Here is a 17,909-nt window from a genome sequence, read left to right as displayed (position 1 = left end):
AAGAAAGCTCTGCCATATCCCACACTTCAACTACCTAGAGAGGAAAGGCGTGTTCCACTCTCTAGTAACAAGCAGCTACTCCCACAGCCTTTCACTACCCACAAAATACGACATATCCATGGACTAACCACTAGCTCTTCCCTCTATCTCATGTTCTTACATTAACAACCAGACAACTAGGTTTTTTTCTCTAAATATGATTTAATTAAAAACACTAAATCAGCTTTGACTTTTATTTTATATATGTACAATAGTTACCAAATAATGAATACACTTAATCAGTTATGTTAAATTTCACATAGAGTCAAAGGACATCAGTATGGCATGGAATAAACTCACTGCCTTTTGCAGATACAAAAAAAATGCAATAATGTTAATGTGACTACTGTTTTGGTGTGTGGTTTGTTGGTTGGCTTTTTCATAACCTGCTTATTAATTATCCAAATAATATTGCCATAAAAAGAGTGTAAGTAGTTAATTGATCAGTTAATATATTAGCAAATATGAACATTAGTAAAGTTTGCAAGGTAAAATTACATCAAGTGTAGGACTGAACGTATTCACATGAAAGTTACCTTCAGTTAGAAAAGTTTTGAAAAAGAGCCCAGGTTGGGACTGTGCATTAATTTGGTCAAACTGATTCATATGAATGAAGAGTCAAGTTTATTCAGATATTGAAAATATGACTATTCTTTTTAGTATTCACAAACATTTGTGTATATAGTGTGTGCATGTGTGTAAATATATATATGTATATATAAAGTGAAGATATGTTAATGTAAAAATATACTGTTCATCCACTCCCAATTACACAAAATTCAGTATTTGGACATTAAACTGTGCAAGTATGAATGTCCATTTCAAATCTACATTCAACCAGCAACAAATACTTAGAAGTATTTTTGTAAACATTTGAGATAGGGAAAATCCATTTACAAAAGAATCCTCCTTTAGCACATCAGCATCACTTCAGCTTGAAAATTTTGTACAGCAGCTTCAGCTGGCATATTGTGAATCTGCTCAAATCAAAGAGCTCACACTGTCTTAGATCAATATGTGTGAGAGCTCAGCAAATGCAGAAATTTCAAATTCATTCTTAATCACCATCCACTTCCAGTTTACCAGCAAAAAGAAAATGCACTTGGCTACAAAAATATTAAGGAATGTTATTGAAAACAAAAGGCTATTTTGGTAGAAGAAACTACAAAAATAGTTAAGTTGAGTCATGTTGTAAAGCTTTAATGCAAAAGCATTACAGTACAGATTTTCTTTACAACCTTAAAGCTTAATCAACACCAAATTTAAATATCCATCTTTCAAGTGCTTGAACAAAACGTGCTCAGTAAAAGTCTTTCTCCAACGTGACCAAGTGTAATTACGCAGGTGTCAGGCTCTGTGTCTCAGCCACCTGCTGAGCGCCGTCCCTCGTCCCATTGGCGGCAATTACAGGTGTTGAGATACTCTGATATAGTGACGTCGGACAGCTCAACTCAGCTCCACTTTCATCCTCTCCAGTATCTGAATCCGGTGTTACCGAACTGTTCTCCATCCCCAGAATCTCACTAACTGTTTGAGGCAATTCCTAGAAAGGAGACGGCAGAGAAAATACTAAAAATCACTGTAATTAAATGCAAAAACTTAACAACAAAGTCCCCTCTCTCCATCCTGCATTCCCAGTACTCATTCATCTGAGCAATCATTCATCTGTATTTAGCTGTACTGAAATCATCTCTCTCAGCAATACTTACATTACAGTTACCATTTTCTGTAGCTGCTTTTCAAAAAGACAGCAAAGGGAACACACTCAGGAATCAATTCCTGATTAACAATATAATCTTCATTACAAAAATAAAAGTTTAATCAACTATTACACTTCATGCTATTGAAATTACTTTTATTGAGCGACCCACTAGTTTTTCCCTAATAAGTCTGGCATGCCTTCAATGCAATGCACCTTTCAACTAGTTTTTCTCAAGCACACTGAACATCAAATTTCTCGGAGTGAGGTTACCTAGTGAGACTTGAGATATTACAACTAAAAAGCACCATGCAGCTTTCCCCCAGTGAAGAGTATTACTCTATAAAATCAATCACACTTGCTCACAGACTTTTCAAACATAGGCACTGCATAGCTACACAACATGCTTTGCTGTACCCAGGCATTTAGTAACTTCACAAGTCATACATGAACGCTTACAGCTAACTACATACTTTTACTGTCTATAAACATTCACAGTAGATAGATATCTTTACCTTGCAATTCATCATCTGCATAGAAATTGCTTCTGCTTTGCAGAGTATATCTTCCACATCAATTTTCATAGACAGTTCATTGATATGCTAAAAATAGATTCACAAAGCATAGTGAGATAAGTGATAACTATGTTTTACCCAAAATATACTAATACTGTACTGCACTGTTAAGTATCACCTTATTAGCCTGCCCCTTAAGCTATGAAATGCTAGACATAGTCTATTACCTTTGAGAAATGGCTACTCAAAGATACAGTATGAAACAGGTGTTTTTCACCAGCATCCAAGGTCTGCAAGAGGAATCCATGGTACCTCTAAATGTGACAAACTATCTGGCCCTCCTACATACTTCCCCCAGCAGCTCACATTTTCAGAGATGATAAATTAAATCATAGAAGGAAAAGCAAAGTTAGTATTAAATATAATAAGCAGTAGTCTGAGGGGAGAACCATTTTCGATCTATTAATGGTCTTACCACTAAACACAGACATCCAATAAAGCGTTTTGAAAGCCTGCAGGATAGACATTCAGTTGACATTTAACCCTTCAGAAGATAGTATGCACCTTTTCCTCCCCCATCATAAACCACAACCATATTGCATTAACTCCAAAAAGTTAACTAATATTTTAATTTAATACGCAAAAGACAGCCCCATATTAGCCTCCAGGAAGACAATTAACTCTACTGCAGCCAAAACCAGCACAATCACGCGTAAGAATTTGGTACCTTTAGTATTTCGTTAAAGCCATAGTGCTTGTCCATTATTTGCTGTTTTTCAGATTCTAGGATAGCACAACAAAGGAGAAGATGAAAATTCTGACAAGGCAATTCTGTCCACATGACCTGTTAAAATACAAAAAACCCCACACTTGAAATACTTACACTTTTCCTCTGAAAAGAAAGTAGTTCTTAGAAAATAAGTCCTCCAGCCAAATCACTTAACTAACAATAAGCTATTCTTGAAAGCAACTGAATATTTGTACAATTATTTGGAATTTTACTTTTGCCCCTTTAGTGAAAACTGCAAGTCTGAGTCACCAAATGCTTATCTGGTTCTTAAGACATTTTCCACTATAATGCTACTAAGCTGCTTGAGCTTGTGGTCTTGTGAATGTGTGCTCTGCCTCAGCTCATGTGAAACACAAGTAACTGAAGCTAACAAATTATTTGTGTCGCTTAGAGTATCTGCATTTAGTGTGAATTGGCAGAAGCATTTCATGCTCAGCAATACCTTCAAAAGGTTCTAATGGTTAAAAATAAGGTGCTAAAGTTGTTCCCAATACTGCCACCATGAGAACCCAAAGACATGTACATGCAGGTACTGGGGTGGGTGGGTACTCCTTTTTGACTGAAGACACATTGGCTTTTGGTCCCATGGAGGACACAATTAATCATTCTTGAGTTCACTGGGACTGAAACGTGCAACCTCAGTACTAATACCCTATTTTAGTACATTCGGGAAACCCTTTAAAAAAAAAAAGTATTTGAAAAGAACATGTGTGGTGGGCAGAAAGCTGGAGAACAATTTTGCCAACAAAACCAGAAAGAAGCACTGCTTGCACAAATTGCCCTGACAGATAAAGGGATTTAAGACAATGGATTTACTCTCAAAAAAGGCAGGTACGAAACCAGACTCCTGAAAGTTCATTACTTCATTAGCAAAAAACTTTTTTCATCATTATTGACGGAATAGAACCTTAAAGCTGAGCAAGAGCTTATACTTGAACTTTCATCACTAGCACATGTAACCTGTAAACAGAATTGCATAAATCCCAAAGATATCCAAACCAAGTTCACCCAAAATAAGGAGCAATTAATCTTGAATGTTTCAATTAAGATTCAGTTCAGAAATTAAATTTCACATCTTTTTCAGACAACCAATATTCCGTTAGAGCATTCTTTCACTCCAGGAAAATGACTGGAATGCAAACAGGCTGGAAAAAAACAGCTGCATGAAAATGCCTATAATCTACCAAACACAGTCTGTCTACACACTACTATGTTTTTCTACCCCTACTTCATAAGAAGGACATATTGACAGTTGTGCATTGATTTGGTTCAACATCAAGTTGCTGCAAAAAAAATCCATACATTTTGCTACCATTTTTTTTTTTCGCAGTCTGGAGTGGAGCGTGCACTTAACGTTATGTATGTAAATGCGTTAACAGCAGCATCCCAATATGCTGGAAGGATGGAAGAAAAGCAATGTTTAAATTATAAGTATAAAAGTAAAAATATAAAAAATATAAAAATAAGGAGCAGTAACTTTTTTTCTTATTTCTCTCTGATAAAGCTACACAAGTAAGGACGCATTTGTTCTAGTGCTACCTCAGCAGCCATGAATATTCATTACCAATGTATGTAAAGTAACTTATTCCCAAGTCATTCTGGCTTTATGCTATGTGAGTGGTACTAGCGCTAGTGTGAGTTAGTTGTTATTTTGTTACAGAATTTTTATTCTGGGTTTCTTCTAAACAACCCACTGTGCAAACAAAAGATTAAGAACTGGCTGGAATTACCAAGTGATATTGCCTGTCTCTCCAGTGTCAAGGAGGGACTGAACTACTCTCAACTTTGGAACAGCTATCAGTAGGCTATCTGGGCTGAGTTTGAGAGGCACTGCTAAAATGTACTGTAAGTAAACCCATCTGCTGACAGAGCAGTTTAACCCACACACAAAAGGCATTGCATGTAACATTGCAAATAACTGCACTCACATAACGTTTCTCAGCTTATCCACACAAGGTGGAATGTCACCTCTCTATCATGTACAACTCTGTCACAGAGCAATGAAACAACCACTTACATTTTCTACCACGATCTGATTATGGCTCTTGCTCAGGAACTGCAAAGGCTTGGAGTTAGCAGTTCTCATCATCTGGAGTAGAGGCTACCTCCCACCACCAAAGTGAATGGAGATGGGAGAAACCAGACTAGTGAAGAATCTTTCTCATTCCTTTTTTTGTGATAGAACACTGGAAATCATGAAGCCAGTGGGAACAGGGTAAAAGTGTCTGATACTAACTTAGTGTTTCATACAAGTCAGAGGACAGAAATGGAGATTCACAAGAACACCCTGAAATTAACAGATGAGACAAAAAAAGCCCCATAAATCCTGGAACCTGGGACTGGAATCTCAGATGGTACCTCTCCTTCATCCCATTCTACGCTCTGCAAGTGCCTATGTCATAGGGTAATACTGCCTTCAAATGGATTCCCTCAATTCATGTGCTATTACAAAACAGCACGTGAGGTTTGCTCAGCCAAATACCCAAAAAAGCAGTTAATTCCTCTATAAATGGAAATGGCCTCCTGTGCCTATAGCTTGCCTTTGTAAATCCCACTTACTTCACTGATACCAGTGGAGCTACATGGCTATGCACAGGAAAAAAAAAAAACCACTGTAAGCTGGACTGATCAAGGACACTGGCCTTTGCATAAACACGTCAACATAATGCCTTAATTACTTTGTTTTAAAAAGGAAAACAAGATATTCCCTTTCTCATTCCATATCTCCTAGCAAAGAAATTGAATACTTGTAGTAAACATACATTATGATGTGCTATAAGGAACCTACAAGACTATCATATATCAACAGGTTTCCACTGTCTTCCTAAGAGAGGAAAAAAATATTTGAGAGAGAAATATAGTGTGTTTTTTTTCTGTATGCACACATATATACACATTAAAGCAGAGGTGATAAAAACATGCTAGCCTGGGACTATAAACTATTAAAAAAATATTGTTGTCGTCAACTTAAAAAGAAAAATTAGTCTTTAAAAAAATACCAAGAAGACAACATAATACTAGGGGAATTTTTAAGAGTGCATGTCCCCCCCCAAATCATTGTCATTTTTACCCTGGAATAGGAGAATTCTTCTGGTTTTGTACATATTGGTTTCCTTATTTATGAATGTTATCCATAAAATTTTTTGTCCTCTGGCTGAAATACTACCACAATACTCTATGATAGTAAATTCCACTAACTGATGATAAAAAAGCTAAAATATATTTACTTTACAGTTTTAAATACTGGTCCTTCTCTTTATGTGACTCCTTTTTCATTAGTGGAAAAAGTGAATAAAAGTATCAACATTATTTTTCATCACACCAGAAACAACATTATTTCTCATTGTAGTACAAACTTTTTGCACCCCAGCCCTGTTCTTTTCATTACCCTTTTGTTCCCCAACACATGTGATGTTATGTCCTAGAAAATACTCCCTCTGTTCATCTGAACATTTATTCTCTTCTTCTGAGTTTCAGTGAATACTGTGCCTTGTTAAATGCATCTTAGACAATAAACCAATACTGTTGACACACTTCTCAATTTTCTCGGAACAAAAAATTAAAGACAAAAATATTAGTTAATCTTAATTATTCCATCTGATCCTAAGATCACCTAAATCAAAAAAATATCTCATTAACGTGGAATTATCAGAACTTGAACATTTTGATGTTTTACATAATGTTATTGGCATCACAAGGCCTTATCACCAAGATTAACAATCTTCTGATATCATCCTCCTCATGGTTTTAACACAAACTACCCCGACAGTGCTTCATTCCACTGAATCTATAAAGAATCACTAATACGAAGAAATTAATCAAACAAATGCTCTTTCTTCTATCATGAGCTGTTTTCCATTAGCAGTCCACTGGTACTCTCCACTTACTATTTGCACTTAGGAGTCTCAATTGAAGGCTCCTGTCCAAATCTTTTTGCGAAAGCCAATTTATCCAAACAAGCTCTAGTAAGTATTTTTTTATTAACTTCCCAAGTTGTTCTTTAGGCTAAAAAGACATAAGAAATGCTCACCTGTCCTCAGATCATTGAACTAAATTTTTTTTTTAATTTATCAGAGCATTAAACACTTGGCAAAATGATCCATGTTTTTTGTTCTAAAGTCCAAAAACTGCTGGAGTTTGTGTGATGAAATATTTCCTTACCTCCCAGAGTCGAAGAATATCTTGAAAACTAAATTCCCTTTTAAATCTGATAAGAAGCCACCGGAAGCAAAAATAAAGGTAGCCTGAGTCTTGAGATTCTAGGAATAAGAGTGTGACATTTCAGAAGCATCAAATTTGGTTCAGACAACAGGTGAAAAAAAAAAAAAAAAAAGCAAAAACCCCCACGCTTTACAGGTACATGCTCATACCACCAGTTTTTAAGACGGCAGCCCCTTTTCAGAATCAAAGATATTTGCCAGAGTATAGCATATTTTTTAAATTGGTAACAGGATGACCCTGTTTTTTCAATAAGCATGGAGCAATTATTGAAGTCTTTCAGGCATTATTAATTTACAAGTCCTGTACTCATATAATATTGGAATTATATTTAGACTGGTAAGGAACAGAATGCAGGAAGTTGTTTCAGTTACTGTGCTTGAATAATACACCTACCTAAGTAACTGCAAAATCCACTGTCTAGTAAACGAAGCAAATGACTCAGCTGAATTAGTTGTGTCTTCATACCCTGCATCTGTTCTTCAAAATTCTGATGCTGTATGGAATAAAACATTAGCACTGTCATTTTTATTAACTCAATTTTGAGATTTGCAGCTATTTTTAAAGAAGTTTTGTTATTGCAACAGTGGTTCTCACCCTTTAGATATTTAATATATGGATATTTAACTGTACTTCTATCTAATGAAATGTCTGCCTTTTAGTGAGAAGTTTAACTAAAGCAATGAACTGTATTTCTTTGCTAACATTTTTGTATGTAATAAATGATAGTTTAAATCGGCCTAAGCTCTGTACTTCCAAGCAGCATGACTGCACCCAAACAAAAAACCCAGTTTTTCTTTTACTTTCATATCAGTCACACACTCTTTTGCCACACACACAAGTCATAAAAGCTTCAGTTTGCAGGAAGACTAAATTGCATTTAACAAAAGCCAAAAGGCAGGTATAACATAAAACCATTATCATGAACAAAATCCTGCTTGAGGACTCCTGATAAATACAAATTTGTCTGCGATGGTTACTTTGGAATACTTAAGGAGCCAAATATGTCTGCATTGTACAGCAATACTATTGCAAACCCACCATAACCTCAATCAACAAAAGTGTAGTGACTCCAAATATAAAATGACTGCTTTAAAAGAATTCAAAAAACCCAATGAAATTTATAAAGTAAAATTAACCCCAAATACTATCTGTAGCTTATCTGTTTATGTGGTCTAAAAAAGTCTCATTTTACCATTTGATCCATGTATGATACAAAGCACCAAAAGGCATCTACTTCATTCTCCATAACATACAAGACAGGTGACAGCAAGTCGCTCATCCCCTGCACATAACCTTGATGGAGAAAAGGAAGAAAGGGTGGGGAAAAGCAAATAGGAATTTAAACTCAGCAGTTAAACCATAATTTTTCAAGTGTGATGAAAGACTGAATAAAACAAATGTTAGCACATACAGATACTGTAATTCTCCAATTTAACTACCAGTAAAGACAAATTTTTATTAATAGGCACCAACATCCAGCAGGTCTGATAAGATTCTGCCAATCTAAAGAGAACATAAAGCAAACACACTGTTCCAGTAGTTGTTAAAATATGTACAAATTGAGTTTGTACACAATAGATTTTTAGTAAAAATGTTCCTATTTACAACTCAGGAGCATATATTGATATTTTTAAGATTAAGTCTATACCTTGCACCATCACAAATACAAACTTGTATATAGCCTCCTTTCTATTTGTACTTGGTTACTTTCTTCTAGACATTTAACAATTTTGAATATTTTCCCACTCCCCCACCTACCCCCAAATGAAGATTTTCTTCTCAAATTAATTTAAAGAGATGTTGAGTTGCAATTCCAGAAAAACACATTGCGACAGTTCTTATGAAGAAAAGTACTCACACACTCTCAAGAAAAGATTTCATTTAACTGGAGAAGGAAATGCCCACTAAAGCGTATCATTTTTACCAACAGCTGTAAAATTTTAGTTGTATAAAAAAAGTTTTTCAAATTTTTATAGTTTTTTAATGCCTCTTCCAGCTTTCTTGTTTGCAATTAAGTCCATTTAAGTAGAGGATAATGATTTTTACAGGTAATTTTTCTCCTTCTTCCCAACTCTTCCTATTACCACTGATGCTAGTGTCAGCTTATCTACCGCCCTATTGTTGCTGACCTCCCTAAATAAGAGAACACATTTATGTGTATATCTATCATCAGTGATTGGTTCAACATAACATTTCTCAGTTGGCTGACTTTATTTCTTAATGATGTAATTGTAACTGTGTAACTGAAAAGAGGTTTAGAGTAAATAACTGAAAATATGGAGCAGCTGCGAGAAGAAAAATAGAATAAGTAACAGCAAACAGTAAATAATTAAAATGTTAAAAGAAAAAGAAGTTTTATTCCCCACATATTTAATACTACAGCTAACTAAAACTAAATGCAGAGAAAATTCTGTTCAAGACAATTTAAAAGTCTATTTATTAATAAAACCAATCTCATTAATGCAGACTTATGGAATTAGTTCAGAAAAATATTCTGCTAACAGCTGTTCTGTCCCCTCCCCTATCTGGCAGTTTGTGGCATTATTCAGACCCCTCTAAAGCTGTTGTGAAAAGATTACGAGCAGCACTGTACCAAGGCAGAGAAGCCTTGGACAGTTACTATGTCAAATTTACTGTATTTCCACTATTCCTGCCTGTTTACAAAACAAAAGATTTATCCACTGCGTACATTTAAGCCATCTAAACAATGTTTTTAACAGAGTGGGTGGTGAATCTGCTTCAATTTCGCCTATAATGTCACTGTGCATTAATGAATGTTGAAATGTGAAAAGAGGAAAGAGGTGAAACAGAGCTACATATTTAAAACATCAGTTTCAGTTTTCTCTTTTTTCAAGCCAAAGATCAAGACTCTCTTTCAGAGAGAACAAAAGCCAACAAGAACTAGAGCTCTGCAGCATGTTTACTAGTGTTAAAGATTTATTCTTACTTTTTGTTTTCAAAATCTGGCGTGAAGTGGCCTTTCAGAATCCCAAAACTTTTCTGATACAGAATACCCAAAGAAACTCCAAAGCATACAACAGCCAAATGTCATGCCAGGGTGGAGAGGGAACCAACTACTAGTATCTTTTCCCTCCCTCCCAAGACAATTAACAAGAAACCAAGACTTAGCCATCACACTAACACTGCGATTAAAGCAAGATGTTATATGCTGTTTCCTCTGCAACAGATGCATGTACTAAAATGTAATTTTTGACAGATTGCTAAGTGCACTTCCCAAGAACCAGCTTTTAAAATATTCACAAGAACACCATGTTTACAAACAGTTGGTTCAGCATGCTGAGCTTTAATTACAGCAGTGGCAGCTGGCTTATAATTTTTATTGATATATCAGTCTTAAAAATATATATAACACTCAAGCTCCAAAGACCCAAATCCATTTAAAACTCTGAAAAGCAAGCCTACTTCAATTCTACGAAAAAATTTAACACAAAAAAAATCTAAACCAAAAAACTTAATGAAAACCACACAAAAACCCCAAAAACAACAAAAGAACCTCACAACAGGTCTGTGGTGAAGACAAGCTACCACTTAATTCCCAATCCCACCACAATTGATGAGTTCAGATGGCTGAGATAAGCATCAAATAGATAACTTTGTTCTGTTTTTCTTCCTCTCTTCAATATTATTAAATACTATAAAATATGAAATCTTGTTTAAAACATTTACAAAAAGCATTGTAATCAATACAAGTTCAATTCTATTAGTAGGACTTAACACAAGCAAAGCTGCATATCAGAAGCTAAAAAGGTTTTCACATTCAGAGGGACACAACTTACCTAAGTCGAAGTCATACATGCAATAGGTCATCAAAATATCGTGAAGTAAAATCAGTCCTGGATTATCTTCACCTTCATAGAACTTATTTGTTCGATCTGTCCTGTTTACATCTTTTTCTAAGGAAACAGTCTGGATTTAAAAACACTTTCAAAACTAGTCCTACAAAGCCAGTATCAAATTAATTCAGAATGTCTAAGCTGATGATTTCTTCCTCAAACACTATTGCAAAGGTTTGAAGTGTTTGAGACAACTGCATAACTGAATGTCATTTCAAAATAAAGAATATTTTAAAATAAAGAAAATCCTTCCTATCTGCAATGAAAGAATTTGCTTACAAACGTATTTTAAAGTTTTCTGCCTTTTCTTTGATAATACATTTTATGGAAAAATTCCTGATTATAATTCAGCAGAAATGTTTTATACTTAAGAGGATTAAAAACAATTTTATGCAAGTTAACTCTACAATGCCATTTATGAATACTGATGTGATGCAGCACAAGCCATAGTTGGAAACGTCCCACATGATCAGCTCAAAGACACTGTGACAGTTCATAAAAGCATGTTTATAAATACTGTTTAACAAGTTCCTGTAACTCATAGCAGATGAAAGTGCCTCTTTCATTAGGCAGTTTTGATGCCTGAAACATACCAAGCACACAGCATATTCTTTAATAAGGTGAAATTCAAGACCAATATATTTTGAAATTTTGCAAAATTTTGAATGCAGTTTGATAAAAGGAGTATTTTGTAGTTTTGGATCTATTTTACTACATAACCCTAATATTGTCACATACATTTCCAAATGCTTAAAAATTAAAATAATTGTTTCCACAGAAACATTTGGCCTTCTTTTAACTCTGAATATTATTTTTTTCTGTTAACATTCTCTAAAAATGTAGTTTATTAATCTACCAAGACTAGACTTTGACCCTTTCAGCTCGCCTGTTGAATAACTGCCTGAAATAAGTTTAGTCTTTCTCTCAGAATAACACAGAAATCTTGGCCTATCTCCTGAAAAAATATTTAGTAATCCTAAACATTGGTGCCCAAATCTCACTACCGAAGAGAACTAAGGACACAAACTAATACCCAGCATAATTTGATGAAATTTTTAAAAGTAGGTGTAAAACTCCAGAAGTCAGACTGCACATACACAAATCCCTATAAAAAATATAAAATATGAACAGACACATTTTCACATTCTTGTTGTATGTCATTTTTTTAACATTTCCAGTAAAAATACATCATGACATAACACAAAATGAAGAGTCTTGTGTTGCTAAGTAAAGGAAGTTTAAAAAGCCAGACAGTTTGTAACGCTAATATGTAAAGCTCTGAATTACTCTAGTTGAGAAAGTTTTAATATTAAGTACATAACCAAATTTATATTTTAACCTCTGAAAAGAGCAGTATGTTCATTTTCAGAGCCTCTTCAAAAGGGTACTTTTTTCAATTTCATACTAACTTGTAGAAGTGTGTGTGCAGTTAGGTAGGCTTCTAAACATGAATTTACCTATAAGACTCCGGTAATCTCTTAATCTTGAATTTCGCTTTTCCTGTTCCTCACTGACAGATTTCCACTGCAGTTTCATCCTGAAATATTCATCCCTGAAGAAGAAAGACAATTTTGAAATCAAACAGCCACATTTCTTTTTTTTATATAAGTATTCATTCATTCCATTTATTCTTTGAGATAAATGGAATAACAACACCCTGTTTACATAGTCTTGAGTACAGCAATTTTTAAAAATGTCACATGTTCTTGCATTCAACAATTTTAGCAGCTGTCTTTCAAAAGGCTTTCTACATCACTATGTCAAAAAAGATGCAGCTTTTAAATTTATTTTCTAAGAAAAAAGTCACTGTACTCACGTTTTCCTTTTTTGCAGATTTGCTCTCTCTTCTTTACTACTATTCCAAGGAAAATACCCCAAAAGAAATTTCCACGCCTCTTTTCTTAAAGTATGGCAGAGACCCTATGGAAAAATGGAAATGAAGCATCAACAGTAAGTATTTCCATGCTGGGAGGAAACATTCCTAGAGTGATACAACACTTCTCAAAGTAGCATCTTCAAGTTGCTTTCTTTTTACATTGTAGCCAAGTCTCATGCCCTGACTATAGTATCACACTGGGAGGAAACAGGAGGAAAAGAGTATGGAACACAAATATTAAGGAACAGTCACCAGAAAGGGCCTCATTTTCGCCCTACCCCCTTTACAGTATATTACTTAGTATTACTTAGTAGGTACAGATCTTTTAAAAACCAGTAATATCAGGGTTATCATTCTCTACTTCTGCTTGCAAACATGCATCAGCAGGTACACAATAAATGCATTAAGGCAGCTAGATTCCCACCAAAATACAGAAATACTGAAGTAACATTAGGTAGAAAAGCTACAGGACATAACTAGTTTTCAAAATTTCCATCACTGAGACTAAATTCACATTCATATTGCAAATTCCCTCAGCTCAATTAAAATATCAGCAGAAGTGTTTAGCACTGCTCTGATGAGGGTCAAGTCCCAGCAAACAGCTGGGCAAAACCAGAAGGTTTTGCTGGAGAAGGATAAGAAAAAACCTTTTAAGGGAAAATAATAAACCAAATATCCTAACACTGAAACACTGGTCTTTTCCTGAAAGCCACTTTCATTTGTTTTATCACTTAAGCTTCCTTATTTTCAACTCATTTCCTTTAGCTAGCCACAAGATCTCTCTCCTTGTAGCACTTTATATAGCTGCAAGACTGCTGAGGTATTTGATTGGCATGAAACCATGCTTTATGAAGTCTCTCAATAATGTCTGGGTCATGCTCAAAGTTCTACATGAAACATTACAAGTGTAATGAAAACAGCATAACTGCGGTTTGGGAAGGAAAATAAAAGCCAGAATCAAGTCAGAGGTCTTGCTGAAATTAGAAAAAAAAGTTACCCCTTTGAATATCAATCGCTTTATGTAGTCAACATCTAAAATTCTTCCTTCAGAGTCCATATTCTTAGCCCATTCTTCAGCTGACACAGGCTCTCTTCTGCTAACTTCAGGCTGTTTCCCTAAGTCGATCTGAAACACACACAAAGGCATTATATGAATCCCAGTGAAGTGCTTCAGTAGTTGCAAACAACAGCAGAAATGGTACTAAGCTTGCCAGTTTCTTATACTCAGTGCAACTACACTTCTACATGCACATACCTCAGTCAGCAACTCTAAGGATCTAAGTTTGCATCCACATGAGCAAGTAGTGTGGGCCAACACAAGCAGATGTTTAGAGTAAGACACTTGGTGCTGAGGACCTGGCTATACATCTTAATATTTCAGATTTTGGAGGATCTAAGTGTATTTTAAATAACCTTCTCCACAAATGCCTCTGAGCTAGCTTCCCATAAACTAATGCAAACACAGACAATAAGGAGCTCCACTTCACAAACACATTCCTGATACACGAGTGCATCTTAAGAGAGAACTGAAAACCAGCTTGAGTTCAGAGATGGGATTCCCTATTTTGACTGAACAATGTGACTGGAAAGATCAGTTTTGGTACACAGCCTCTTAAAAAACCCCATTACTTTCAGAATTTATAACACCCATCCAAAGTTTCAGTTTGTGCTTAGTCTCTCAGTTCCCAAATTGCATGTCTAAGTATGGGAGAGTTCAGCAGACAGGAAATCCTCACTTCCTAAAAATATTTTTATGATAGCAACCCCAAACCAATTTGTGTTTCAACCCTTTAGAAGTCCAAGGCATTTGTCAGATTAAGACATATAGGTCAATGTTATTTTCCATATATAGCATTTGTTATACTTTTTCTCATTGATAAATTAACTAAGTGCTAGGCAGCAACTTCTTAGAATTACATAGCTCATGCAGCTACTGCTGCATAGATATTAACACTAGCTTGAACTTAAAAAATCCCCCATACAAAACAGTTTAATATTTTAAAAATATGTAAGCTGCTTTAAAAATAACCTCAAGCATTTAAAAATAAACCTTTTCCACCTATCTGTAAAAGACTCCAATAGGTGTCCACAGTGATTCATGATCCAGTTATAAGTTCATTCTAGATTTGGTTCAAATCGTACATAAATCTGTAATTTATACACCCTAGACATTAATCATCCAATTAAGTATTTTGTTACTTAATTGTAAAAGTAAATGGAAAAGAAACTGAAATGTTAGGAATGATTAGCCAAGAAAGCTGGTTATTAACCTGCCTTCTCCATTTTTACTTAACATAGCTCTAATTGACCTCACTGAACATAAAATCAGTCACTTTTAAAGGCAGTGCCTCTAACATAATTATAGTCACCATTTCATTAATTACAAGCTTCCTTTCAAAGGAAAACTTGCATTTGCATGCATAAAAATGACATATTCAAAAGTAACTGATGATGGTCTTAACTCCTGAGAATAAATGGTAATATGCCACAATTGCATAAACAATATAATTCATCATGCTTCAAGTCCTACCATTCTTTTAAAGGAGTGCATAAAAACAATCAATGCATCTATATCATTAATTTATAGACTCACTCGTGTAATGACTTCAAATCCTGGTTCTTCCTGCTGCTTTATCTTCAGCCCTGGAATGGTATCATTGAGAAAGTCTGCCATTTCTGATGGTGGTCGCCTTTGATTTGATGGATCACTTGAACGTAAACTACCAACAATATAGTTTGTGACTTTGGAAAATTTTCCCATTGTTACTATGTATGGATCTTTCTTCCATTTCTGTTATAACAAGGAAAACAAGCAAAACACAAACATTTATGTTTATAATATATTTGTAATATATATATATTTGTAACTCTTTTACTCAAAGCAAAGCATCAAGAAAAGTACTGTAGATCTCAAAATTATTTAAGTTTCATGTATTGGTAGTAATACAGAACAAGCATCACATGATTAAAAAACATATTTTAAGTATGAAGATAATACTGCTAATTGATCTGAAAGATTGGATACCAGTGGTCTCAGTAAGTACTGACCTAAGTATAGAAGTGGACCAGATCCACTGTTTACTAACCAGTGATTCATAGCACAGAACAGCTACCTTATGCCCAGCTTCCCTACCCTCACAGAAAGAGAAAAAACAGTCTGAACCATCATGTACTCTGCTAGGAATTTCACACAGATCTTGATTTGACAACTAAATACAGAAACTAATGTAATTAATTCATGAAGATTTTCTTTAATTAAACAGATCAGTGGGTCAGCACTCTGGCCTCATTTAAGTCACTCAAGTTTTGCTGCTGACTTTCACAAGTCCATAAGCTCCACCAAATGATAAGCAGTTGTAGTATTTAAAAACCCCATCATTTTAGCCAATATTGTCCTCTCTGCTGCTGTACTTCCATCATCCCTTCAAAAGTTTCAGAAAATATCAATGAAAATAATATTTAGTCAAGGAAAACTTAGAAATTATAAATAATATGTTTTAGTAACTCCTAAAATTTTTCCTTTCCCCCTTTTCTAAAACTTTCTGTACCCAAATATATAGAATCACAGAGAACGTGAACTTGAATAGGTTTGAAATAATACCACAGAAAAGTTAAGAAATTATTACATCATAGAAAACAACTTACAATTAAATGTACTTTCTATAGTAAGCATTTGGATTAGGATACAGTCAATGCTTCAACAATGGCATTATTTTTGTCAATAATTAACAACAATATCATAAATAGAATTTTTGCTTCTACAATGGCATTAAATCATACTCAGCGAATATTCCTGTGACATGGTAGGGTGGATTTTTTTTTTTTAATACATGTCTTCAGAATAAAAAATTCAAAGATAATACATACTTGTAATAAGCCATATGATGGTTCATCAAAGAGATTTTCAAAAGACTGAGACAGTGACTTCTGAGTCTTCACAAGAAGAACCCGTTCATCATGTGGAGATCTGCAATAAAATTAAAAAAGGGTGTCTGGGTGCGATCAGGCTTTTCTGTAAAGTTTTCAGAACATTTACTGGTTTCTTGAAGTCGCATTTCAGACTTTGTGAAAAAAAAAAAAAAATTTTATGCAAGATCATTCTTGGTCCTCGGCACAGGTTAACAAACTAATGCTACACAAAACAGGACCTTCATTTTTCAAAAGATTAGTAATTTCCGTATTAATTCTGAATTGCAATATTTCATTCCTTGAAAAATAAAGCTTTAGAAAATGTTTTGAGAAATTATTCTGGAAGATAACTCCATTTACATGTAGGTGACAAAATTAACTTCAAGTACAGTTTTCTGGTTTTGACAATGGACAAAAAAAAATGTGACACAGGAAATATAGTGAGACACAGTCAGCCTCAACACAATATAATGCTGAAACTCCTTTAACGTAACAGAGGAAGTGAAAAGAGCCTATGGCACCCATACAGTTAAGGAATTCTTTCTACCAGTTAGTAAATCTTACATTATGGCACCCTGTAAAACATTATATTAAGGAATACAAACTGCTTTTCAATGTATGAAAGCACATCAACAAATTCCTAACCAGTAATACTACAGCAGATCCTGTCAGAATAATTCTAAGGTTCATACTGATAGGAGCTTAAAAGACACCAGAGCCACTGTACCGTAAAACAGAACCATCTCAGTACAGCCCTGCAAATGTATTTCTGTGTAGACTCCAAAAGCTTAACAAACACAAACCTGATTTGGCCTGACTCACTGTATTTGTACACTCCTGCTCAATACAACATTTGCTCCTCAACAGGGTTCCATAGGCAGATGAAAATAGTGACAACAAAGGCAGCGAAACCACGCTGCTCCTAGTAATGAATCTGTTCTTCTGCTCTCATACCTACTTCCCCCTGCAACATCCATTTTGTCCCCTTCTTCAGCACAGGCACCCC

At 34.8% G+C, this 17,909-nt stretch overlaps 1 protein-coding gene across 1 annotated transcript in view; it reads right to left on the bottom strand.

Annotated features, from left to right (window-relative positions):
- Positions 1–219: 219 nt before the first annotated feature.
- TBC1D15 (TBC1 domain family member 15) overlaps positions 220–17,909 on the bottom strand; it is a 34,569-nt gene continuing 16,879 nt past the window's right edge. The window contains exons 6-17 of the mRNA XM_008632899.2: positions 16,862–16,961; positions 15,588–15,785; positions 13,992–14,120; positions 12,935–13,038; positions 12,576–12,670; positions 11,062–11,178; positions 8,457–8,557; positions 7,658–7,757; positions 7,205–7,302; positions 2,981–3,097; positions 2,254–2,340; positions 220–1,582 (exon numbers count right to left, since the gene is read on the bottom strand). Of these exons, the coding sequence (XP_008631121.1) occupies positions 1,376–1,582; positions 2,254–2,340; positions 2,981–3,097; positions 7,205–7,302; positions 7,658–7,757; positions 8,457–8,557; positions 11,062–11,178; positions 12,576–12,670; positions 12,935–13,038; positions 13,992–14,120; positions 15,588–15,785; positions 16,862–16,961 (1,453 nt within the window). The 3' untranslated portion in view covers positions 220–1,375. The remainder of the gene's footprint in view (positions 1,583–2,253; positions 2,341–2,980; positions 3,098–7,204; positions 7,303–7,657; positions 7,758–8,456; positions 8,558–11,061; positions 11,179–12,575; positions 12,671–12,934; positions 13,039–13,991; positions 14,121–15,587; positions 15,786–16,861; positions 16,962–17,909) is intronic.

This window comes from Corvus brachyrhynchos, unplaced genomic scaffold, assembly GCF_000691975.1.
Source record: "Corvus brachyrhynchos isolate BGI_N302 unplaced genomic scaffold, ASM69197v1 scaffold32, whole genome shotgun sequence".
Lineage (NCBI taxonomy): Eukaryota > Metazoa > Chordata > Aves > Passeriformes > Corvidae > Corvus > Corvus brachyrhynchos.
Note: the sequence above shows the minus strand (reverse complement) of the source record. Positions and strands in the feature narration are given on the sequence as shown.